Here is a 27,594-nt window from a genome sequence, read left to right as displayed (position 1 = left end):
CTGTACAGGACACTCAGCATGTACAGGGTCAAAATTTCAATTCCAGAGTCACAGGGGTGGGGACTATATAAAACAGCATATACAAACTAAATTGTTAGGCCTAGACTATTTAAAAATGCAATACATTTCTATCAAGTAGAAAGGAGCTAGGGAGAAATAATGATGTTTTGGAGTAAGGAAACCACACCAAGTGGTAACTCAAATCCACAGGCATAAAAAAAAAAAAAAAAATCAGGTGTGGTTATAAGTGAGGGTTCTCAGAGCTACCTCTTGCCTTCCTTAAAAGACACATAAAAAAGAATTATAACAATGTCAATGTAGAGTCAGTATGTAAAATAAATATTAATATGTGTAACACTAGCATAAAAGGAGGAGGAAAGGGTGGATTTCTAGAACGCAAATGTTCCCACAGCTTACTGAAATTGGCAGCATAAATCTGAGACAGCAGACATGTGAATGCAGTTATTATAACCTTGCAAATTAAGGTTTTATGATAAATCCTGAAACAACCACTAAGAAAAGAACACCAGAATGCATGTGAAAAGGAGATAAATAAGTTAAACTGCACTATAAGTATTTACTGAAACCAGGTGTAGTGGCTTATGCCTATAATCCTTTCATTCAGGAGGCTGGAGCAGGAGGATTGCCACAAGTTCAAGGCTAGTCTGGGCTACACAATGAGACCCTGTCTCAAAACATCAGTAAGAAATAGAGATAAAATATTTGCTTAACATTTAAGAGTAAAGTAGTGAGAAACAAAACAAAAAGAGTAAGTACAAGAAAACCAAGGATGAAATGGTGTCCACACATTCAACCATGGCATTCATAATATTAAATGTAAATGGATTAAATGTGGACACAATGGAGCTATACAAAAATCAAGACTCAACTACATACAGCATATAAGAGTTACTCAAAGACACAAGTTGAAAGTGATAACCAGAAAAGTGTATTTTAAAAAGTATATGAAGTGTCTACAAAGAGGAACTATATTAAAGTCAGAGAAATGGACTGCAGCCAAGTGTGGTCGTGCACACCTTTAGTCCCCTAGCACTCAAGAGACAGAGGCAGGCAGATCTCTGAGTAAGAGGTCACTGTGGTCTACAGAGAGAGTTCCTGAACAGCAGGGGCTATACAAAGAAACCCTGTCTTGAAAAACCAAAAAAAAAGAAAAAAGAAAAAAGAAAAGAAATATTGTCTTTAAAACAAACAAACAAAAAAAATCATTACTAAAGAGTAGAAAAAAGGCCAAGTGATTAGAATGATAAAATCATTATAAGTCTAATAACAGAGCCCCAAATACTTGCACCAAGTCCTGACAGAATTAAAGGAACAGGTAAATCACCAACAGCAGTTACATTGATGGTTTGACTAGACTGGTGATTGACTAGGACATAACATAATTAAAAAACATGAACCAACAAGGCCTACAGTCACTGCAAACATCTAGTAATACATTCCTCCTGGTGTGTACTAGGAGCTCTCCAGACAAATCACACACTGGGCCAAGAAACATGCATCACACATTTACATAGATAGACATCAAAGAAGATATATTCCCTGATCACAACAAGATGAAATAGAGTGAGAAATTAATAAGAAAAATAAGTTTAGAGAATTTACAAATGTGTGGAAATTAAACAATTCCCCTGGAAATACTAGAAGGTTAAAAATAAAGTCACAAGGGAATGTAATGATGCTTGGTATGGATAAAAAAAGATGTGATATGCTAAGGTATTAGAAACTCGGTTTTGCCAATATTAGATATATTAACAATTGGGGGCCTTTTTTATTTACATTTACAACAAGCTTGTTTTACATGTCAATCCCAGTTCCCTCACCCTACCCTCCTCCCTTGTTTCCCCCACCAACTCCCATCCCATTCCCTTTCTGCTCCCCTGGGAGGGTGAGGCCTTCCATGGGGGATCTTCAAAGTCTGTCATATCATTTGGAGCAGGGCCTAGGCCCTCCCCCATATGTCTAGGCTGAGAGAGTATCCCTCTATATGGTATGGGCCCAAGTCCATTAGTATACTACAGATAAATACTGATCCACTAACAGAGGCCCCATAGACTGCCCAGTCCTCCTAACTAACACCCACGTTCAGGGGTCTGGGTTGGTCCTATGCTGGTTTCCCAGCTATCAGACTGGGGTCCATGAGCTAATTGGGGGCCTTTATATACCAGCAAATAAAAATGAGTTGAAATCAAGAATCTAAGCTTCCAAACAAGGATAAGGTAAAGCAAATGCAGGGAGTAGAAAGCAATAATATCAGAAGACAGAAAACAACAGAGAAAATCAGAGAAGTTGCAAACTCTCCCAGAACATTCCCTACTCTCGCTGCCCCCCAAACCTCACCCTTCTGCAAGGGCTGTGGCTTCCCATTTCTGGAGAGCGAAGACAAGTCCCATGGAAAGAACCTTATTCAGTGCAGATTCTACCCTGGCTCACCTGTAGCTCCTGCAATTTCTGCCTGCTTTGATTGCGCTTTGGAACCTTTGCAATTCTTGAGTGCATCTTACTCCATTTATATTGCTAGCTGAGGGAAGGTTATTCTGATATAAGCTACACAAGCATGATCAGAAGTGCAGACTGAAGACAGCAGAGAGGGGAAGGCATCTCAAGGTGGGCAAGCCAGCACAGAAAAGCTGTAACCAGTACATGGGCTAAGAACTTCTCAAAGTCAAGAACCACAGTGACAGGCCACCAAAAACTCTCTCAAAGGAATGGCTTCTCAAGGCAAAAACTCTCTCAGAGGAATGGCTTCTCAAGGCAAATGTAAAACTAGTTCCTCTGCACACACTCAGTCCTGAACAGCTTCCAATGGGCCAGGCCTCTCTGATCTTGAGACATGGCTGAATTGCCCTCTGTACCTTTTTTTGCAGACCCAGCCATGGCCTCTGCACGCATCTATGATCCACATGTACATGATCTCTGTTCATTTCCTCTATAAATCTAGAATCTACTGAAAGCTAAGATGTAGTGATGGAACTCTTAGAGTATGTAGGAAACCAAATTAGGCCATCAGAGGAGTACCCCCAAAACAGTCACACAGACAAAAGATAACAGCCATGGAACTCCCCAAAGGGGCTGAACTGACAGGCCACATTTGCTCCAAGGATGACTGATTTCCTTTTTTTGCCAATTCATACTTCTGTGACTTCAAAACATTTTTAAAGGCAGATGTGGTGGTACATGACTCTAATCCTAGCACTTGGGAGATAGATGTAGGGGATTAGGAGTCTGAAGCCAGCCTAAGCTACATGAGATCCTGTCTCAGAATACCCCAAGTAAAAACAATTAAAAGATATTCTTAAAGCTAAATCAATTGATTTTCAATATCAAAATATAGGTATAAAAAAAATCACCCAAGGTATTACATATAAAAATTTTAACACAATAAGTTTAATAACCTTTAATAATAGAAAGTAAAATTTATTGTATACCAGGCTAAATGTTTTCCCATTTATGGTAGTCACATACCCATCCTTGGAGCCTATCTACCACAGTCCTTTTTAAAAGCAAGCCTTCTTCACCACTGACCTGCCTTCCAACTGTTCACAATTGAGCTTACTGTCCATCTATCTTCATGAACTGTTTCTTTAAGAGACATGCCCAGGAACCCCACTCCCAACACACACACACACACATACACACACACACACACACACACACACACACACACACACACACACACACACGGAGGTCAAATTCTTCGCCCCCACTCTTTTGCTGCTACTAGGGATTAAAGCCAGATGTTGCCTATGCATGCTATAGGCAAGCACTCTGCCACTGAGCTGCACTCCCAGCCCCACCTCTTTTAAACAGACAAAGCCTGGCCCACAATTCACCAAGATGCTCCAAGGCCCAGCAGTGAGATTCTTGGGCAGACCCCAGGATGCCCTCCGGAAAATGGAGTTCCTGGTGGCTGGAAGCAGCAGCAAGCCTCTGTGAGAGTCAGACTCTACTCCCAAACTGTATCCTCCTCAGGGAGCCACATTTCTGCTCACCTGTCCTTTTAAAGAGAAGTGGCCAGCTTCCTGCCAGGCAAAGGATGGCAATGAGATTAATTATGACCACATACAGCTCCACTCAACGCAGTGAGAAAACAAACAACCTTCTATGAATACCAGCCACTCAACATGATCTTCACATTAAGCTCCAACTAATGAGGATCTAAGTGAGAGGGGAAGATGAGAGGGGATAACACTAAAAGCTGAAGGATCTCATGCTGGCATTTTTAAAGGACATATTTCCAGAAAGTACTTTAGCCCAAATGCAGGGTGTGTCTACCCCATGATCACTCTATACATTCTTCACTGGTTATGTGGCCATCTGGATATGGAAGCTGAGCCACTAGGTGGAAAGGTCCTTGCCTGACCAACAAACCAGCGATGGCCCCAGGAGGAAGGAACACCTCAATACCCTTGGTCTTTTCTTAAAAATGTATAGGGTTGGTTTACATGGTTTTAAAAGTATCCCTCGGTTGAAACATTTTGTGATTCTATACAGACCATTCAAGTGTAAAGTTTTATAACTTTACCATCTTTGGAATAAAGTACAATTGGAGACAGAACAGCCACTGCACTGTCATGGAAGCTAAATGAACTGGAAATCCAAATCACAACACAACACAAATCACCATGAAGGCGTGCAACAAAGACAAGCCTTTATCTAGTACATTTCAGTGAGTTTGAAACAGCAATTACTGTCAGGAGCCTAGCACGCATCTTTAGCTTAGTCATGCACATCCTATGAAAATGGTTTGCCTCCTATTCCTTCTGAAAATCTCCAGGGAACTCTTCTAATTCCAATGTTGCTCAGCACTAGGGTCTCGCTGGAAGAGCAACTATTGCATTATGTTTAATTTTTATTAACATTCACCATGCTGTCTGGTGAAATGAATATACACTTATCACACATAGAAACACCAAAGAGGGACTTAGAAAACTAAACAAAGAGCTGCATTTCAAAGCCAGTGTTTTAAGAGAAACCCCTCATGGCAGCAGTAGCAGAGAGGGGCAAAGGGCACCTTGCTATCTAAGTTTGGCAAATGGAGGCAGGGGGGCAAGGGAGTATGACCTTTTCTTTAACATCTTCTAATGGCAACAGTAAAGCTCAAGTTAAGCTTCTCAAGTACTGATTTTGGGATGATGAACAGCAGCTCACTGGCAGTGGTAGGGTAATGCTGACACACTGGTTGCTTACTAATAAATGGTCTCTTTTGCTTCATAGTTATTCCAGTTAGTTCTCACAAAATTCCAGTGATGTAGTCACAACTGTAATTTTGCATGCTGGGGGGAAAAAACCCTGATGTTTGTGGGTGACCTGCCCAGTAGGCCTCTCACTGGTAAATAACCAACCTGGATTCTCAGAGCTGGACTCAAGAAAACAGGGTATGACATCACTGATCTAGGGCTGATTACTGAGTGATACCCTGGAGGACTTGAAGCAGAGCAGGAAGCAGTTGTGAGCTGGGTGGCCTGTGTCCTTGGAGGCTGAGCCCAAGTTGGGCACTGATCACAGTAGGTCAGCTGGTGGCTGCCCTCCACACTGCCAGGGTGAAGGTTATCTATAGCCACAATGGCTAGCGAAACTATTGTCTGCAGCCTTGCAGGAAGCAATTTGAAAGGGTCATTGAAAAACGATCTTTCTAAATCAAGCTGTACCAGTACCTTTATTTCCTTTCATGTAACAGCACATTTAAACACATTTGATGAGTCTGTTTTTAAATCCTGGCAAACAACTCCCAGTGACTTGAGTTCAGGAAAACAAAAGGTCCTATACTCAGAGCAAAGAACACAGACAGGTAATTGACAAGCATCCTTCTTATTGCTTTTGGGACCTAACCATTGGTTCTAACAAGTTTTTAAAATAAAAACTTGACAAGTCAACTTAGACTGTTAATTTTATAGTTTTTAACTTATTTCTAAAATAACTGACAAATTGTTGTGGCTAATATGGAACTAATGTTCATAAGAAAGAAAAATCCAGGCCCATGACTTGCCAGATGTCCTTCGATTTCTCCCCAACCCACAGCCCTAATTTGAGGCTGTGACACAAGCTGGTAATCCCAGCACTGGGGTGGTAGGAGCAGGCTGATCACTGTACATCTAGGGACAGCTTGGTCTACACAGTAGTGCCAGGGCATCTACTGCTACACAGTAAAACCTTAACTCCAGAAAAGCAAACCAAATACAGAAAGGGGGTTGGGGGGAGAGTCAAGAAGTCAAAACGGGAACTCTTCTTAACTTTCCTAATGCTGTCACCCTTTAATACAGTTCCTCATGTTGTAATGACCTCCAACTATAAAATGATTTCATAACTATTTCATAACTGTAATTTTACTACTGTTGTGAATCATAACATAAATACCTGACATGCAGGGTATCTGATATGCAGCCCCAAAGAGGTCACAACCCACAGGCTGAGAAGCACTATTCTATCAGCATGCCGATTTTGATGCTAAAGAGACTAGGTAAGTCACAAGAGCCCCAAAGCTGGTAAGGAACACTGGGGAAAGTAGAGAAAATGGAAGAGAGAGTAAAAAGATAAAATGTCTCCTCAGTACAGTGTGGTCAGGGATCAGTCTGACAAGCAGGGCTCTAGAGTGTGACTGGAAGGCAACATGTAGAGCAAAATCAGAGGTGAGACAGGGGATCCAGGCCTCTAGGAGGGTCTTCTGACAGCCTCCAGAGCCACAGGGAGCCACAGTGTGGCTGAAGCTGCCCTGCTCTGGGTTCTACAGGTAGCGGGGAAACCTCAGCCAAAATACTAAGATCATGATAACAATGGCTGATAGCAAGGGAAAGAGCATTGGAAACCTCATTTTCTGATACCTCCAAACACTGCCAATCCTTCCTGTCATGTCTTGCACAACTCAAGTCTTTACTGTTCAGTTCTAACTTACCAGTGCCTGTGGGAGAAAACACCTCAGAATCACTACCACCCTCCAAGATGGAGGTTACAGGACCCTACTATTAGGACTGAAATCACAGGTTCTGCCATGGTGAAGTCTCAGCAATTCAGCAACTATAAACTCCAAAGGCGGGTTTCCATTCAAAGCCAGCAGGATGATAGTGGAAGAGGTTTGAGGACCTCTCCTCCTGACTCTGACTATCAGTAGCAGAACAAGCAAGAAGTTATAAAAGAGGCTTGAAGAGGCTCGGGAGAGGGCTCTGTGGGTAAGAATGCTGCTTTGCCAACATGAAGACCTGAGTTCAAATTCCAGCACGCACATAGAAAGCCAAGTATGGTTGCACATGTCTGTAAGCCCTGGCCCTGCAGACAGGCAGATCCCAGGAGCTTGTTGGGTAACTGGCCAGCCTGGCAGGAATAGTCAGCTTCTGTTTCAGTAAGAACCTGTCCCAAGGCAGTAAGGCAGACAGCAATGGAGAGGACCCCACCCCTTATCCTGCTCTGGCTTCTAAACAAGTATGTGTGCTTACATACTCATGTGTGTGCCACACACACACAATGGGGGATTTACAAAGAAATGGGTCTGTTTCTTTTTACTTGCCCTGCCACACACACACCTCCTAAAGGAGCTTCATTGGACATAAAAGCAAAATTTTTGCCACCTGATAGGGTTCTGACTATCACAGGCTAGTCAATAATCACTGGGGCAACAGTAAATGATCTTCTCCTGAACAGTTCTGGGACTTTGATGCACACCAGCAGGATGTGGCTCTGATTGAATGGGTCTGAGCTAAGGGTCAAAGTTCCACATTTCTAGTGATCTTCCAGAGCTACTGGTGCAGGGACAATACTTTTGAATAGCAAAGGTACTTTTCTCTGTGCTTCTCTAACCTTGACCTAGTAGAAAGAAATCTACCACCCATGATGTTCTTCAAGGAACGTATCTTATTCCAACAAATCACTGAACTAATCTTACTGCAAAAATAAAAAGAAGGACTTATCCAGGCAATATATCATGTACCACTCAAAATATAACTGGATACCGAGTGCACAACTGCTGGCTACTTCTGGGATTTTCTTTAAAATGTTTACTACTTGCCCAGCACACACACACACACACACACACACACACACACACACACACAAACAAAAACAAAAAAAAACCTCCCCAAACACCTGCAGAATGAATGAGCGGAGAATCAGACAACTACACAGAAGAGAGACGCAAACTCCAAGAATGTGGCTCCCAATATGTCCCTGCATATATTTCAATGGTCTTGTAAAGTTTTCTGCCAGTCATCTATGGAGATGGGGTGACGCAGACCCACCATCAGGCTTACTGAATGGGGGGGGGGCACAAGGATGGCAGCTAGAGGTGGAGATGAGGGAAGCAGTACATACAGAAGCTAACTAACTTCTAGAGATCTCTCAGACCCAGATGTTCTACTAAGCACTTTCATCTAGACTGCCCACTTAATTCTCTCAAACCTTTGCGAATTAGGGATTATGATTTTCATCTTACAGCTGGGAACCTGAGACACAGAGGATAAGTGACACAACATAGTTCAGAGAGGAAGGAGAAGGCAGGCTTTGGAGACGAGCCATAGAAGCTTGGTTCTCAGGGCAGCACAATGGCTCACTGGCTGGCAGGCAGCCACAGCAAGCCTGACACCACCTCTCTGATCCATTTTGCAGCTTTGGTCCCTGAATTGGCCTGGCTATGTGGCCTCTCTAAATTGGTCAGTAACCACTTCAAAGATATAACTGGTATTTTTGGTGCCTGTATTTTTACTATACTGATGTATTGCATAAGGAAGCTCTATGTGTGGCGAGGGTTTTTTTTTTTTTTTTTCTAACTTCAAATTGAGGAAGTAATGCAAATAACTTCAATGGATACTACTACAAAGAAAAAAATGGTGTAAGGCTTTTAAATCATTTCAAGAACACACAAAGAACCCTTCTATGCCTGTTTACATAGAAGGTTCAATGGTTTGTATTCTACCCCCATCTGCATATCTCCTCTACATAGATGGATGGATTGATGGATGGATGGATGGATGGATGGATGAATGGATGGATGGATGGATACATACATACATACATACACACACACACACACAGACAGACAGACAGATATAGATATGGACAGCTATCCCTCTCCCTTTCCCTCCTTTCCCCTCCCCTCTCCTCCTCTCCCTCTTTCCATCTACTATCTCTGGAATCTTTTCAGAATGATTGGTAAGATCTGTTCCTATATTCCTTCCTGTGGTTCCTTAGAACCAGGCCTTTCTCTTCCATGATCACAAACAAGTCATCAGCTTCAGGAAAAGTTATCATTAATGTATTCCCTTTATCTAATCTACCATCTACAACCAAGGCTGCCATTTGGCCCACTCATAGCTTTTATAGTCGATCATCACAGACTATTTTAATAGCTGGAAATATATGAAGACTTGATACAAATAATTAAGAATTAATATGAGCAGAGTGCTTAGGCATCCAGAGAACCATCTGGCTACATTAACTCACTTGCCTGGCACCTTGCCTTTCTGAGGTCCACTGGAAGCACTGTCCTTGCTTCCCGCAACAGAGGTCAAGTGGAGCCACAGAGCTGGGGCCACTCCCTCCCCTTCATAGCGCTGCTTAGTGCTGACTTTAAAGGCTTCCTTCATTTTAGTACCAAGAGACTGAGCACTAACCCAAACATTTTCAATTCCTAAAATAAATGCCATTGGATGTTTCTCTCTCTAACCACTTACTCTATGTCAACCTACAGATTACAATCAACACCCGCAGCTACATTTGTAGGCAGAGACCTGAGCTAGCCCAGGGGAGTGTACTGTATGAGTACAACAGTTCCCACAATGGCATGTAGGGCCTGGCCTCCTCAGCCGCTGCCTAACCTACACTGTTGAGCCCATTCCTCCTCACACCTAGACTCGAACCCACAAGCAAAACGCTACCAGCTCCAAGATTGACTCAAACAGGGAAGGCAGAAAAGAACCAATATCACTTCCCAGGTGAGGTAGTGATTTCCCAGTCTTCACTAACAGCCTAAAAAGGATGTACTCTACCAGAAACGTGTCTATTGAACAGTGAAACCATCATTTCAGAAATGGAACTATGGAGTTCAAACCCTCCTCACTATTCCACTGAGTTCCCAGGTGTGGCTGCACCTCAATCCCTTCATCCCCACACTCAGATAGTCAAGCAGGGAGCAGATAGGAGGGGAGAGCAAGCTTGAAGGCTAGCATGTGGAAAGCCTCTTTCTTGCTCCTGGTGCTTAGAAAATCACAGGAAACATTTAAAGTGTGGCCTGGCTTGTGAGAAGTGCTCCTCTGCTTTTGCAGAGCTTGGAAGGACCAGAGCAATTTTGGGTCTGCAAGAATGAACAGAATACAGCTGGGAGCTGTGAAAGTCTGCAAGGCTCACACTGCCTATAGAGTACAAAGAAGCAGACCCCTTCTGCAGTAATTAATGCCTCTGGTCAGGGAGCAGAATTCTTCCTGTGTGGTAGGAAGAACAAAACATTTACCTTTTCCAGGGCCTCTTTGTCAAGCAGTTCTTGCACAGCTAGAAGTTTGATGCTGTAAGACAAAAATTAAAACAGTATGTAAAACAAGTCATTTCATGTCACCAAGGATCATCACACAGGTTGCAAAAAATTAAAACCATGAATTCTCATCCCATCTTTCTATGTCACATGCTACTTTCGGTGACTTTTTGTCCTTTTGTTTGATTCAAAATGACCGTTTCAAATATATTTAAAATGTTTCTAAACTTTAAAAGTAACTTCACAAGATTAAACACTCCTATTTTCAGTAGAAGTTAACATCGTTGGTACTTGAAAAGGAATTTGCACACCAATGTTCACACTATTCCTCGTAACCCGAAGATGGAAAGAACCCAACTAATCAGCAGCAGCAGATTAAGTAAACAAATGCAAAATGGAGTGAATGTGCATACGTGCGTGTGTGTGCATGTATGTGTATGTGTGTGCATATGTGTGTGTGTGTGCACGTGTGTGTGTATGTGTGTTACTTATCCTTAAAGGGAAGGATATTCTAATATATACAACATAGATCATAGATTACCTTGAAGACATGATAAGTGAAAAAAGTCCGTGACAAAAAGATAACTGAGTGATTTCGCTAACATGAGGTACCAAATTGATAAAAGCAGTGGTTCTTTCCTAGGGCTGGGGCTGAAAGGAGTGGGGAGCTATCATTCAAGTGATATGGCATTTATGTGTAGGATGAAAAAAAAGTCCCAGAGTTGGATGTGGTGATGGTACACAACAATGCTAATGTGCTGGTGCCACCAAAGTGTGTGCTTAATGATGGTTAAAATGGTAAATTCTGTTATATACATTTTATCACAAAGCACTCTTAAAATGACTGATAATTGTTTCGTGCAAAGAACTTGGGTAAATTCTAAGTAAGAATTCAACAGTTACTCGCGTTCAGTATTAATCTTCACTCACAATCCTTTTTGTGATAATGGGCAAATAGTAAACATCATATATTATTCATCAGGCACTGATGACACTTCACTGGATGCATGTGGTTCGAAATGTGCAAAACTTTAGGACATATTGCCTGCCTGTGAGCTAAGGGCTGTTTGGAAGCCAAGGTCAAATCAGGATATAAAGGGGGTCCTGGCTCCACAGACAGCATAGGGGACTTTCTGAAGGGACCAAACAGCCTTGTTAGGTGAGAGTTAGGATAAAGGCTGTTTGTAGAGGCTCAAAACTTCTATCACCAAAAGTATTTACAGTTCATAACAGTAGTCATGAAGTAACAGAGAAAATAATTTAATAGTTGGGTCTTATCACAACATGAGGAACTGTATTAAATGGTCACAGCATTAGGAAGGTTGAGAACCACGCTATAGAGGGTTATCCAAAGGCATCAAGAGAAGTGGGCAATATCCCATTTTCCAGGTCAGGGCCTGGAGCCAGTGACTGAGGTGACAGAATCCAGCAGCAGGTGTAGATTATAGGACAATGCTTTCTTTAATAGACTTAGTTGCTTCTAAAGCATTTGTGGAATGTGAGCAGATATTATCAAGGATACAGGCAAGGCCTGGGCTAGGCAGAAGCATGAGAATTCAGACATGGTTTGGAAAACAGTTAGCTGTAAAATGGGTGATAACACTCCATCCCCAAGGCTGATGTACGTATTTGTGGTCACTGGTCACTGTAGTTCACACTTAACAGAGGGAACCCTGCTGGTCATAGCTGCCTACAGGAATAATGCCATTAAAGGCTCACCAGCCCTTATAAACTTCTTCACACTCCTGAAACAACTAAGCAAGTATAACCCACCAAATGCAATGAGTTATCTAATTAGCAGGTCCAGGTGCCTTCAAGGCCGATAAGAAGCCTACCACTACCTCCATACACAACTTGGCAAAGGTGGGTGCTAACAGATTGCCTCAGGGCACCCTCGCCACTTGCCACTTAATTATCTTCCATCTACTGGACAGATTTGCTTCAGCTGTTTTTCAGACTTAGGGGACACTGTGTGACTGTTCCCAAGCAGCTTCTCTGATGAACCATAGTGGAGGTTTTTACTTATAATTTTCCCCCTCAGGAAATCTTGGGTTTTCATTTATCTTCTCTCAACTACTGAAGCACTCTAAGGCTGAAGGCTTAGATGTTTTGCCCATAGCTACACTTGTAATGTCTACAATTGATGTGTAAAACATTCAAGGAGTATTTGCTAACTTTATGGGCCAAGAGGCCCAAGGGCCAAATTGCTTTAAAAGCTCCTAAGTTCCAGTGTGGATGAGCCAAATGCCAAGTCATGCCTCGGTTTCTCCATAAGAAAAAACAAAAAACAATACTTTATAGGTGGAGATTGGACAAATTCACCCTGGGCAAAAGCTACTAAACATGATTATATAATTGACTGTCACTATGAAACAGACAGTGGCAGCTCACAGCCATTGGTCCCTCATCAGCAACTTCTAACTCCCAAAAGTAAGATTCTAGGTTAGCAATGTAGGCAGCACTTTATATGTTACAGCTTGAGTTACAGAAGCTTACATTGCCTCTGAAATAACTACTGGAAAACATTTACTGTGGAGGGATGTGGTAAACAGTCTCCTGTTCCTGCTTGCTTGTGATCACAGGGTCTGATCTAATGTCAAATATCAGATGTCAACAGGTTAGAGGTGGAAGCCTTTCAACTCTTTCTCTCCCCACCCACAAAGATACCACATTCAACAAGGTACTATATTCAATCTCCTGAAGGGCACCAAGGTAAATCTCTGGAGGAAAACTGAAATTAAAATAGCCTCTACCCACTCTCAGCTACTACTCCCCACTATGTAGTACAAGGTGGCATCCACATGGCTCCTCTCCACCCACCCCAGCCCCTTGCTACCTCTTTCCACAGAGCTTCCCTCCATTGAACTTTAATTGAACTTCAGAATCCTTCTCAACACCCTAGCAAGCCATAGACAAACTATTAAAGATAATAGCAGACTCAACCCCACTTAACATCTGCTCTAAAAACAATACTAGTAATAATGTCATTGGGAAAGGGTAGAGAGAAACAGACATTCTCACACTTAAAAACTCAACCCAAGATGGAAGGGCTTCAGGGACTGGGAGTGATGATGAAGAAGCATGCAATCTAGAGACAGTCTGTGCCTCTAGATCAGGAGCAGGGCAAGTGTGCAGGTGGCTACTGCATCAGAACCCTTCAGCCACTGTGACTCTTCCTCCTGAAACCTGCAGGCACTGAGGGTACCCTCAGATGTCCCTTTAGATGACTACCCCACTGTTATGTCTAATGTTGGGTGCTCCTCAAGTCTCAGACACGTCATCAGTACTGATGACATCCAATCTTCTAACTCACCAGGTACGCCCAGGGAAGTGATTTCCACTCATGTTTAGGGGCAGCAAACCTATTTACCAAATCTTTCATTTGATACCATCTCACTTCTTTCTCCAGAACATCATGTTCTGTTATGTTGCTTTCAATTCTGCTCCTTCTCCATCCCTCCCTCCTTCTGCTAATTTCACAAATATATACTGAACATCTGCAGTAAAACTACATAATGTGTGGGGATGGGAAGCATGTGTAAACACACATTTGTGTCTGCCTTCAAGAGCTGAAAGAAATGAACAAAGGTGCTACTTAGGTGCATACTCAGGGGCAGGAGTGTGTGGTATTTAGACCCTCCCAGGTTCCAAATTGGATCAGGCCTGAAAGCATGCATCTGTGGGTGGCCTGATACCTAGTCAGCATTCTCTGAGATCGCAGAGGCCAGGCAGATGAACAGGACACAATGAACAGTCTTTCCCTTTTCTGCATTCCACTTAGAGAAGAGAAGGAAAACATAAAGTCAGCAGCGGCACTGATTTGATTCGAAGAAGACAACCTTAATGGCAAATTCTGAAGATAACCAACAAGCACCTAGAATACACACAATTAACTTTTGCCCCATAAGCCTCAAGGAGGCTGGGGGTGGGAGCAATGCCATTTTAGCAGGGCAACATCTGGCACAAAGAGGTCTCTAAGAGGATTAGAAGAGGCAGTGGGGAAGAGAGCTGAGCATTCTCGGGGGGTGGGGGGATGGGGGGGTGGGGGGGGGAGTACCACCATGCCAAAGATACGCCAAAGGGCAGCTGCAATATGGGTGGATTGGAACCACAGACTGAACAGACCTCAGTTGCCTGAGAGCACGGACAAGAGAACCAGATAGAGAGAGCCTACAACAGTTTGTTTTTTCAATTGTTCTGAGAATTTCAAACATAAGTAGTATATTTACATCATTTCTAACCCTCCCTCCTCCCCATCCTCCCCATCCAACTTCTTCCAAGTCCCCACCCAACTCCCTTATGACATATATGTGTACATATAAATACATAATGAGTCCATTGAGTGCTGGCCATATGTATATGCATGTAGGGCAGACCACTTAAGAGTGGATAATCTATCAGGAAAAAGGCTCTCTCTCAGCAGCCATTAATCTCATCTAGGGGTGGTTACTATGAGATTTTCCCCATAGGCATTGCAGTCTCAATTGATGCGATCACTGTGCTGCTCTTGCATAAGCAACCATATTGTTGGGATTCCATGGGCACAGCTTCCTGTCATATATAACAGACAGACACTCTGGTCCTCTGGATCTTACAGTCTTTCTGCCTCCTTTTCTACAATGTTCTCTGAACCTCAAGTGTAAAGCTTGTATGGGGTACAATACATTTAAACACAAAACTCCCAACTCCAGAGACATACATACGTTCAGGGAGATTACACCCTAGTAATGGAAGGCTAGAGTCAAGAACCACAGTGTGTGAGATAGAATGGCATATGATAAATCCATGAGTATCATATGATAACACACTATTCATCACATGAACAAAACACATTTAAGATGCCTGTTTTACACACCAGTTACTCCTGGAAGACACTGAGAACAGGAAAGCCTTTGTCTTAAAGCACCTAAGTCTGATTTAAAAAAAAAAAAGGCAAACATTCTCCAGGCCCACTAGAAGGACATCAAAGCCAGGAGGATCCTTTTTTGTTTTGTTTGAGACAGGGTCTCACTATGTAACTTAGGCTGGCTTGAACTCATGATCCCCCTGCCTCAGTCTCCTGAGTATGAACCATCTCAGCAGGGATTTTGGATGAATATGAGAAATGAATGGATAAGAGAAAGCCAAGAGAAACCTTGCCTCAATTTGTAATTAAGACTGGGAACTGGAGGGAATGTGAAGTTAGGGAGGAACGTGGAGACAGAGAATGGTGACTTATGTCTGGAATACTCTGACACTTGGGTCTTGGTGCCTTGGAGAACAGTATGAGATAGTACCTGGCTATGACTCAGCAAGTTCTAGGCTTGGACAATAAGGTAGGAAGATGGTGCCAAAGGAGTTAGCTTCCTCAGGAGGATAAACAGAGCAGATGTCCCAAGCCATAACCACTTTTAATATTCATTTATTTTATATGTATGCCTGAGTGTGTCTGTGTCTACCATACATGCATATGGGAGCCCAAGGAGGTCTGAAGAGGTGCCATATCTTTTGTGACCTCTTGTGAGGTTCCATGTGAGTGCTGGGAAAGGAACCCAGCTACTCTGCCAGGATAGTAAGCACCCATAACTGCTAAGCATCCCCTGCTCCAGGCCCCTAAGCCATGGCTACTTAAGAGTCAAAAAGAAACCCAGTATGGTAATACACACTGTTGGTATGATCATGGCATTTGAAAGGATGAAGCAGAAGGAATGTTGTCTCTGGGCTAGCCAATGCTACATGGTAAGATATTAAGTGTCTAGGACAGCCTGAACTACAAAATGAGAACTTGTCAAAACTCAAATATAAAACAAAACAAAAAAAAAAAAAAAACCCACTTCTTTTTCAGAACAGAGAGAACTTCCAGGAGAGTGGAAGGAAGGCCTAGAGTCCGATACCCAGGCCACAGTTTGAAGAACAAAGGCTGATACCCAAAGTGAGAGAGACTCCAGAGAGTAATGTATGATGTAATTCAGTGGATCAGAAGTAGACAGAGTTAAGAAGAAGCAGGTTAAAATCTAGGCAAGTATACATCCTGTCTTCTCATAATATAGCTGGCCTTGTCCAAGAGTTGAGCTCAGGGCTCTGAACATCCTTTTTTTGTCTCTATCCTACCCCAACCCTTTTTGGTTATTTTAAAGTTTTTCTTTTTGTTTGTTTTGTTGCTGCTATTGTTTGATTTCTTTTTAGATAGTATTTCACTTTATAGCCTAAACTGTACTATGTTATTTAGCCTCACTTGTTTATTAGCAATCGTCCAGGCTCAGCCTCCCAAGTGCAGGGATGACAAGAGTAAGACACCATGCTCAGCCCCTTCCTTGATAAACTCTAAGAATTCAGTTTTTCTTAGAATATGTGATCAGCATTTGCACATTAGGGCAGAGTACAAAGATTCCAGAGAGTTCCAAAGAGTACCCAGGGAAGTTTTGCATCATAATACAACATCCCCACAGTCTCCTCTACAAGGACTCTCCACTTTAAGAGCCTTTGCCAAACCCTTCAGAGATCCTGGGAAGGCAAACTGTAGGCTCAGTTCATCTGTTGTGTTCACCTTGGGACCCCGAGGAAGAGAGCCCATGCCTTAGCAGAGGGAAGCTACAGTAGATGGAAGCGGGTGAAGGTGAAATCACAGCCAGTCCTGGTGGCCACAGGCCACTCTATTCAAAGTCCCTGTGTAGTACTTAGGAAGTTGAATAAGTCAAGGTCAGAAATGGTGCCAACTCAACCTCCCAAGCTCTCCTCCCTTTCCTTTAAAGGAGGTTCTACATGAAGCTTCAGAAGAGGTCCTGAATGTCACAGGCAGACTTTTTTCCCTAATGTTTAGCTTTCTCCCACCACAGGCAAACAGAGATCTCAGCCTCTGCTGGACAGTAGACTTCTCTGAGGGAAGACACAGGTCCTGCTGTGCTCAGACACATCTGTTGCCACTGCCAACAAACACATGGACATCTCATCTCCCCCAAAGCTGAGTACTACTGCGTATGTCAACTCAAGAACAATCTGCACGCAATTCAACCTGCAGTCGCTGCCCTTAGGGAGTCCACAGAACAGTCTGGAAAAAGACTTTTAAGGAGAGTCCCTGAGGTTTTGTTTCATTTTCAGGTTTTCAAACATTTGGGTTCATTACCATAATTTCCATGTATTCGGTTTATTCATATTTCCAAGTTTTGAGCCAACAACCCTACTAGAATAATTTCTTTATCTAAATTTGTGCCCCCTTCTTCACTCTTTCATTTCTGAAAATATTTTTCTTTCATCTTAAGAACTGGGTTTAGGGTTAGCAATATGGCTTAGTGAGGAAAGGGGCTTGCCTTAGAAGTGCATCAATTTGAGTTTGAATGCCAGAACCCGCATAGGTAGGAAAAGCTGACTCCACAGGGTTGCCTTCTGACTCTACACAAATACCGTACTAAAGGCAGAACCCTACCCATGCACACACACAAATAGTAAATAAATATATTTTTGTTTTGTTTTGTTTAAAGAACTAAGTTCGAGAAGGTGCAGTCTACTTGGTCAGCCTTCTGAAAACCGATCAACTCTTCCCAAGTTATTAAGGTAATTCCTTCCTCCACCTCTGCATTTGTTACTTTCTCTGACTACTTTCTTAAGTTGGAAACCATGTATTTAAATGCTTTCTTACATATACAGCCACATGCCTCTATTCACCTTAGTCCTCTGTGGAAGGGTTGGTTATGGAATTTTTGGGTTGCTTTTGTTTACTGTTGTTGGTGGTGGTGGTAGTGGTGGTATGTGCGTGCATGCCTGCGTGCATATGTGTGTGTGTGTGTGTGTGTGTTTCCATTCACATAATTTAAAATTTTTAATTTTGGGGGAATTTCATGAGTACTGTATTTGTATCACTTCTACTCCTTCTCGTCTCTCCCTTCAACTCCTCCATGTTTCCCTCACTCCTTCTCAAATTCATGACCTCTTCTTTAGTTATTATTTTTACATATATGTGCACATATAAAAGCTAGGCAATCATTGAGTGTCACTCATGTATACATGTGTTTAGGGCTGACCACATAGGACTACACATTCTGTCAAGGGACTTGACTCTGAAAAAAACTTATTCTCCCTCTCTTGGCAGTCACTAATAACCTGTAGCTCTTCATCTAGGGCTGGGGCCTTGTGAATCTCCCCCCATGCAAATTGGTGCATTGACTAGAATTATCACTATGTAGGACTTGCTTAGGCAACTGTATCCTTGAGATTTCGTGGGTACAGCATCCCCATCACATCTAAAAACATAATCTCAGAGTTCTTATAGTCTTTTCAGACGCTCTTCCTAGATGTGTGTGAGTGTGTGTGTGTGTGTGTGTGTGTGTGTGTGTGTGTGTGTATACGCGCCAGCACAATGACACGCATGTGTACATGCTTATTGCATTTAAAAGTTACTTGGACTGTTTATACTTTAGTCAAGGATGGCCTGCATATGCAGTGGTGCTTCCATTATGATTTTATTTTCAGTGCTTTTGGAGCCTTCTTAATCTGTATGGGGGCATTTCTATGATGCATGTACAATAATGAAATCACCTAATGACTCACTTCTCTGAACGTATGCATGCTGCTAAGTGATACATGTCTATAATTGGGTTTGAGGGGTGTTTTTCTATAATTCTAATACACTATAAAGGATGTACCCTGTATATTTTTCACTTTAAAAATATATTGTTCAATGAGCAATGGCTGCAAACAGCAAGCTCTTAGGTGCTATCTGCAGCTTGCTGTTTATACGAGTTGTCCTAGGACCCTGGAGATAGGCCTTTCCAATGACTACAAATGTCACTCACCTTTTGTTGTTCCTTATTTAGGTTCTGGGTGGGTATATATGAGACCATTGACAGAAAGCAGGGCAAGATGGCCAGGATTCACGCTGTCTTTATCTCTAAAGTCAAGTTCTCTGGCTGCTGGAAGTTCCACATCTCAAGCAAGTAGGGCTTTATTGAGTATTGATTTGTATTGATAAATACAAAGACATAGCAGACAAGAATCGGCTCATCCTGAAGGACTGAGTTAATGCATCCACAGTTGTGGTTCCATAGGTCAAGCAGTGGGTCCCCCATGTGTGAAGGTTTCCACCATGCTTTCCAAGCACTAAAAATCCTATTTCCTATCCAATAAAAAGATAAAGTAGTTAGGCTAGCTGATAGGCATGTAATCATAGCACTAGTGGGGAAAAAGTAGGACTGTGAGTTAGGGTCAGCAGGGGCTGAATAGCAAGATAGTGTTTTAGAGCATTTGTTCTGATCTCCTTTACAGTGGGTTTTTGCTTTTATTTCCCAAAGGTGTGAGCAGTTCAAAGACCTGTTTGGAGATTGACAAGTGCTTACCACTAAGTTTCTTCATAGTGGTACAGGGAGTAAGATTTGAGGGCTAGTCAGTGTGAGCTGTACTGACGGCCACCTGCTTGTACTGTTTTAGGACCATCAGGAGCTCCGGAGAAGGTAAAGAGAGGCCAGCACATACTTCAATAGTCCTGAGCAGAGACATAGGTAAACTATGCATATTGCTCTGCTCATAGGAAACATCTGCAGAGGTTGGTATAAGCATCACGCTACTCTGAGGCTTTCTTTAGTCATTAACACTTTTTTGAAGATGAGAAAGAACTACTTGAGGGAAAACATAGTATTTCAGACAGACAGCATAAAAAGTTTTCTCTCCTCTCTCCTTTTGGACTTCCATTAAGACTTGTGATTGTCTTTAAAACTTGATTGTGCGACCAAGGACTCTACAGATGACATTATGCTGCAATGTTAGAAGGCTGGATATGCCTGTGGACAGCACTCCCATACTGAAAAACTCACTGAGATATTTTTTCACTATAGAGGAAAAAAAAATGCTTCTGATGTTAGTAACTGCTTGATGGAGAAATGTTAGCAGTGCTCTCAAGGGCTACTGATGTTAGTGCTTATAATAGCCATATAATAGCCATTCTCATTGTGACCAGTTTCAAGCTGGGAAAAGATGTGATCAGCTGGCTCTTACAAACCCTCAATGCCCTAGCAGCAGAACTCTTTAGGGAAAAGGGACTAGAGCCTAGATGTATATGGCCCTTCAGATTTGTACATTAAAACCCAGTACCCTCAGTGTGATAGAGTTGGGAGGTGGTTGATCACGAGGGGTAGAACCTTCACACAGGCTTACCTTATTCTGCTGTACTGTGGAGATTCTGTACTTAGTAGATGATGGGTCTGTAGAAACCCTTTACTGAACAAACCTATTGACAACCATATAATCACTTTGCATCTCTGTCACATTCTTGGGGTGTTTCAAATTTCTGCATTATTATTATATCAGTGACCAGTGATCCATGATGTTACTACTGCAATTGTTTTGGATGCCATACAAGTACCAATTAACACAAGAAGCTTAATTAGTATATGGGCTGTTCACCATCTCTCTCCTCAGATCACCTTAGCCTCTGAGACACAATATTGAAATCAGGCCAGTCACTCACTTTACAGGTATCTGTTAATGTCCATGTAAAAGGAAAAGTATGCATCCTCTCACTATAAATCAGTGGTTCTCAACCTTCCTAGTGTTATGATCCTATAATACAATTACTCATGTTGTGGTGACCCTCCCAACCATAAAATCATTTTCAGTGTTACTCCATAACTATAATTTTGCTACTGTTATGAATCATAATGCAAATATTTATATTTTCCAGTGACCTTAGCTGATCCCTGTATAAGGGGACATCTCCAATGGGTCGTAACCCACAGGTTGAGAACTGCTGCTTTTAATTAAAAACTGGACATGAGCAAGCATAGTAGAAAAGAATAAGCAAGCAAGACAGGACACTCACTGCACCTTTTGAGCCTGACACTTAGCCAAGTTATGTATGCAGAGAAAAAGTTCTTTTTAAATTTTTATTAATTAACTAATTAATCCATGCTGGTGGTTGCAGGAAGGATTCTTGTGAAAAATGAGAAGTGCTAACTCAGTGAACAAAGAAGAGATAGGGAAATAAAACAGTCTCACTGTTGGATTGGACAGATCAAACCAGCCACAACAGATGCAAAGTCTAATCCAGTGCAAGGTCCTGCACTCTGTAACTATGATGCTTAGAGAGCTGAGGAAGCTGTACAAGGCAAGGCTGGAGCTTAGGGAAGGAGTCATGTCCAGAACACAAAGCGCAGGGGAAACAGCAAGCACTGATGAGGGAACCATGGGAAGCACACAGCGCTCCTGTGACCACTGGTGCAGGCTGCTGAAAGTCTCCAGGACTTCAGAGCCAGAGACATCAAAGCTTGGCTTTAGAGCATTACAGACAGGCTGTCTCTCTTGAGAAGAGTGACTTTGAGTGGAGGCCAATGTTCACTAACTGTTCCCAAACTCCTAGTGCCCCTGAGAATGACAATGAAATCTACTCTGCCTGCACTCAATAAATGAAAGAGCAGAGGACAGCAGTGTACCTGTTTGCAACATGGCTAACCAGATATCTGCAGCTGATTGTTATGAACTACTTCCCAGGAAAGGTTCCTTTCACAAATAACTGAACACCCACAAAACACCTGGCCACCCATGAGCTCTGGTAGACATAGCCAACAAGATTAATGCTGCTTTTAACCTGCCAACATGGCTGTCCATTATGAAGGTGTCATGTCAACAGCATACATAGGCTTATTACTTAAGATATGCATTTATAAGACTTGAACTGCCATAGATTTCTCTAATGGATGTGGATGACATGACTGGGGACCTGCTGGAAAGGATTTACCATTCTAGATGCCATTAAGGATATTTGAAATTTATGAGAGATAAAGACATCAGTGTTAACGAGAGTTTGAAAGAACTTAGATTCCAATCCTCATGAATGATTAAGGGGTTCAAGGCTTGAGTGGAAGAAGTAACTGTACAAGTGAGAGATGATGTAAAGAGCAGAAAGTAACTGTAGAAGTCAGGAAAACATTCTAATTTAATAGGCTCATTGAGAAAATTAAACAAAAAGTCATATGCTTGCAGCAGATAGTAGGTACGCAATAAATATACCTAATGATATTTTTGTGCATTGAAATGAACATAGTTCTTACCTTCTTTAGAACTGGAAAGTACACAGAGAGCTGTCACTAACCAAAATAAAACTGGCATTTTACAACTTTAAAAAAAAATGCTGCAAATGACAATCAACAAATGGAAAAGGACCTGTGAAGGTGGAGTTGCTAAGCTGGCATTTCACAGTACCAGAACTTTTAATAGTGACATCAGGGATTGCAGTGTGCCTGCAATCACCACTGAATCACTTAATAGTGAACATTCTCTTCCTGATCCCCTCAGGCATGTCCCTTCAGAGAAGTACATGACTAGTATAAGTTTGCTGAAGCTGAATAGGCAACACATTTTTGTTCATCATCCCTAAGATTTAAAAGAAAAAGTATGCAGACAATAGACAAACATATAAAGATCCACTATTATTTATCTTAATGCTTAAGGCCTGAAAGACATACATAAAGGAAACTCGAATTTCATAAAGACCACATATGTATGTATGTATATATGTACATATGCATGTATGTATATATGTACAGTAGCCCTGTTCTATGTATAACATATTTCATGAGGTCAGGATTGGAATATTTGTGATTTTAAATGTTTCAGATTTCAAGCTAGAGGTTGTCAGCCTGTACAATAGACCTGTTTCTTCCATACTACCAAGTCTGTATATAGGATGGGAAAAAAATTCAAAATCCAAGTCCTTTTACAAAAAAAAAAAAATGAGGGTAAAATTCCAGAAACTAAAATAAAAGATGTTGGAAGGGAATTAAATATCAGGTCATTTTAAAGTGAGAAGTGAAACACTTCCCTTAAACAAGAGGAAAAAAGAAAAAAAAAAAAACCTGCTACTTTAAGAATGCTGTGTAGCTATAAGTTTCAAATTAAGGGGAAAGGAAGAAGAACCAGCATTTTCTTCCAGCATACAACTCTTCTTTGCAGAACATCGAAGTCACTGTCATCAGATCTACATGAAAGATAAGGACAGCACCACGGCCCAGGAGGACTGTGAGAACAAAGCCTTCCTTCACACTCAGGGCCTAGGACATCAGACCTCCTCTCATCCTAGACTTCCTTCCAGTGTCACATCCAAGAAGGGGAACCCGAAGCTGCAGAGCACCCAGGACGTTCTTGGTGGCCATTTTTAATCCAAGTAGTGATGACACAAGCCAGATGTGCCTACACCAAGCTCTCAACTCAGCATTATTCACCCCAAATCCAAGTGCACTGGGGACTTCTAACAGAGAGACAGACTTCTCCCAGGCCTTTCTCAGTTCTGGCCTCTACTTCTATAGACTTAAGTCTTTCCCAAGCTGGATAAGGTGGCCATTCCTCCTACCCGTTCCTTCTGTTGTCCTCACCCACGCTCTAGCACCTCTGTCTGATGTTGGAATGACCTCTGAAGTCCTGCTTTATATATGGCCATGTTTTCAGACAGGAAGGCATACCATGCTTTCTACACAGAAATTAGTGTAACAAATACATCCATGCCGAAATGACTTCTGAAGTCCAACTTTACACCTGCTGACATTTTCTGACAGGAAACATGATACTGTGTTTTCCACGTAGGAGCCAATGTGAACAATCACCTTGTGGCACTTTAAAACAAAAGAAGCCATCACACAATGCTTCTGAGCAACCAGGGTGCCCCCTATTCCCAGCTAAGTTTACTACTGGTCTTTTCAGACCATTGCCAACATCTTAAGAGCACTGTTCCTCATTTTATTTTTGTAAGAAAATGTGAGAGGACTTAGCAGGGCATGCAAGGAAAGAGGAACTTCCTGCTTTCAGAGCATACTGGGAATTAGCAAGTTATCTAACACAGCACAGGCAAGGTGGTTCCAAATTAATGCTCCTGCCAGCATTCATCTGACTTCCAAAGCTGACCTTTTACCTCTTCACAACACTGTTCTTCCTTTAGGACCTGATGAAATCCACCCTGCTTTCCTTCATCAACAAAAAGCAAACCTTCCCCCTCCCTGTAATGCAAACCAGTCAGTTGAATTTTCTGCTCAAAGAGCCGTGTAAAGCATTGACTTATAGGGTCACATTCCAAAGAAGTCTTTTTGTTATGTTTTAGGAATAAGTTTGCTACAAAGCTTTTCTTTTGTGGAATACTTCGGAAATATAGAGAAAATAAAGGGACCATGAATCATAATCCTGCTACCTGGGAATTACCATGAGGGTCTTAATTATACCATCAGGGTCAAAAGGTCTACAGATAATTGTTCGGCCATGCCATGATCACTGCTGCTCTATTCACCATAGCTGGGAAATGAAAATAACCTAAATGTCCTTGAAAAACCTGAGACAATGAAAATCCAGAACATAAATGGAGCATTGAAATACTATTCAGCTGTAAAACAGAAGAGAAGAAGGAAGGGAAGGAGAAGGAAGAGGATGGCAGTCATGGAATCATGAACTCTTTCCTGGAAAAACATGGATGGGACTAGAAAAGATCATGTTAGATGAGGTAACCCAGACCCTGAAAGACAAATGTCACAGTTCTCTCTCATCAGCATCTCCTAACTCTGAATCTTTGGATGTAAGTATCCTGCAGTAACCGCGGACACCAGGCAAGCAAAAAGGGACCACTGTGGGGGTGGGGGTGGGGGCAATAGAGAGGGAAAAGCAGGGTCCAAGTGATCTAATGGGTGGAGTGGAGAAAATGGGTGGGCTCTAATTAGGGAGGGGGAAGGAGATGATTACAGAAGGGAGAGGATGGTAAAGTAACAGTAAGGATGTCTAAAAAGTCATAAGGAACCATACTATTAACTATCTATCTAAAAAATGTATAATACATATAAATCTGTGTATAAATGCACATCTAGTCTGAAAATGCTCCCTCAAGAACCTCAATAATAGGTACAAGAAGCCTGCTTGAGGTTGTCATTCAGGACTGTCCAAGAGACTCTCAAAACATACAGCCTTCTGCTATTTCCCTTAGTGCCCACCAGATGTAGACAGTAAGTCCCTTCCCTGCTGCTGAAAACCATGCCCTTCAGACCCAGGACTCAGAGGACCCTGAGCTGGAACTGACTTGAGGACCAGCTTTCACAGAACCAGAAGACACCATGCAAGCTTCCAAATGAGGGAGGCAACCAACAGTTCTACCCAGCTGTGACATCTATAAACCAAAACAATGACCAGCATAGAATGGTAACACTAAGGGCACAATAGTGTTAGTGGCACTAATATATTGGCAGCAACCCAACATCTTTCTTATTGAACTTAAGATTCCCTCAAAAGGAAAAGCACACCTTGGTTCTGGGAACTTAGTCAACTACCCAGGGTTAGTGAAGTCATATAACCACCACTTTACTAAACCAGCATAAGATCTAACTACATCCTAAGTATTTGTCCTTATATCCAGAGATAAGTGTAGTCTTCAGCCCTCATCCAGGAAACTTCCTTTTGCAACAGACAGAGGCCATTACAGGAAGCCACAATCAATCGAAATGTAGAATTGTAGAGCCCAGCCTCAATAATCTACAAAGCACTGAAAAGGCTCTGCAGAAAAGGGGGCAGAAAGACTGGAAGAGTCACACTTTCCAGTGGGGAAGAATATTTACTCTTTAAGCTTCCTGTTATATAGTACTGTATGGAATCAAAAACAATTACAATAGTAGCATCATAGATCACTGGTCACAGATATAATAATAATGCAGAAATGCGAGACACTCTAAGAATGTGACAGAGATGCAAAGTTCACACAGAGTTCTCAGTAGATTTGTTCAGTAAAAAGTTTCTATAAACATGTCATCTGGACTAAATACAGAATTTGCTGTGAGATTGTATCTCATAGGTATGTCAGAAGCTACACCCTTAACATCTCATCAATATGATTGTCTAAACATAAGATGAACAAGAACAACAACAATGCTAACATGAACAGAGAAAGCCAGTGAGGCTTCAAACCTCCACAGGCAACTCAACAATGTTAAGAGCAGGAGAAATAGTCTTCCCCAGGGAAGAGTATACCCATTGGTTATCCAATACCAACTGAAAACTTCTGTAACAAGTAATATTATACTATTATACAAACTAAGCAGGTTGTATTTATGCATTTGTGTGTGTGTGTGTGTGTGTGTGTGTGTAGATACATGTAACAATAATCAATGAAAAAAAAAAGGCAATGAATTTGAAAGAGAGGAAGGAGTGGTCTTTAGGAGGTGTAGAGGGATGAAAGGAAAAGGGGGAAATAATGTAATTATACTAACCTCAAAAAATAGATTTTTTTTTAAATAAAAAGAAGCAAAAGGTGAAATAAATATAAATAAATAAATAAATACTTTTAAGGCCGAATGTAGCTGCATAAGTCTCTAACCCCAGTGCTGGTTTGGGGGGTAAGAGAGAAGGAGGGCAGACAAGTAGATCGTGGAGCTCACTAGCAAAAATCAATGAGCTCCAGGTGCACTTTATAAAATTGGAATATAATCTACACTGTTTTCTATCATTTGCAATTATTAGAGCAATATAAATAATAATTGACATATTATGTCAACTGATATTCTTAGGAATATTTACAAATATACCCGGCTTTTAATGTTTCACTGTTCTCATTAGTGTTTGGGTGAAGCACTTTAAACATCATGCTTTTTTTTCTTCATGACTCCAACTGCTTCCAAGAGTAAATTCCTGGGAGTACAGGGTCAAGGGATATGTAAATTTCTGTGGTTTTAATAACTTCTGCAAAATTGCTCTTCTGATTCTATAAGAATTTGCTAGGATTCCACTACCTGTTTCACAATCTACTCTCTCGCATGGGGTAATTAAAAACTCCTTATCATTGATGTAGTGGAGAAGGAGACTGTGCTGTTTAAAGTCACATTTGTTTGATCATTGGCCAGTCTCTATTCTTCTTTCATCTGAAACAAGGGAGCAGCCCCAGGGATCTGCTTCCACCCCATAAGCTATGCTGGAAGAGGGTCCAGTGAGCCCAGCTCCTCTGCGCAGACCAACCAATAGACACCAGGGTCTGATCAGGAGCTCATGTGCCTCTGATTCAGATCTATTTCCATGGATAAGACAAAATGCTATTAGGAGCTTTATAAATTTCCAACCACCCCTTATGAGAATCTTCTGATATTTAGTTCAAAAAGTTTTGCATGGGTCCCATCAGTTGAAATAAGTAGGACTAAAGTCTACTC

At 41.8% G+C, this 27,594-nt stretch overlaps 1 protein-coding gene and 1 pseudogene across 1 annotated transcript in view; one reads left to right on the top strand and one right to left on the bottom strand.

Annotated features, from left to right (window-relative positions):
• Eepd1 (endonuclease/exonuclease/phosphatase family domain containing 1) overlaps positions 1-27,594 on the bottom strand; it is a 101,495-nt gene that overhangs the window by 33,211 nt on the left and 40,690 nt on the right. Inside the window, exon 2 of the mRNA XM_051196914.1 lies at positions 10,454-10,505. Coding sequence (XP_051052871.1) covers positions 10,454-10,505 — 52 coding nt within the window. The remainder of the gene's footprint in view (positions 1-10,453; positions 10,506-27,594) is intronic.
• On the top strand, positions 19,118-19,211 carry LOC127232056 (uncharacterized; annotated as a pseudogene).

The sequence above is a fragment of the Phodopus roborovskii genome, unplaced genomic scaffold, assembly GCF_943737965.1.
Source record: "Phodopus roborovskii unplaced genomic scaffold, PHOROB, whole genome shotgun sequence".
NCBI lineage: Eukaryota > Metazoa > Chordata > Mammalia > Rodentia > Cricetidae > Phodopus > Phodopus roborovskii.
Note: the sequence above shows the minus strand (reverse complement) of the source record. Positions and strands in the feature narration are given on the sequence as shown.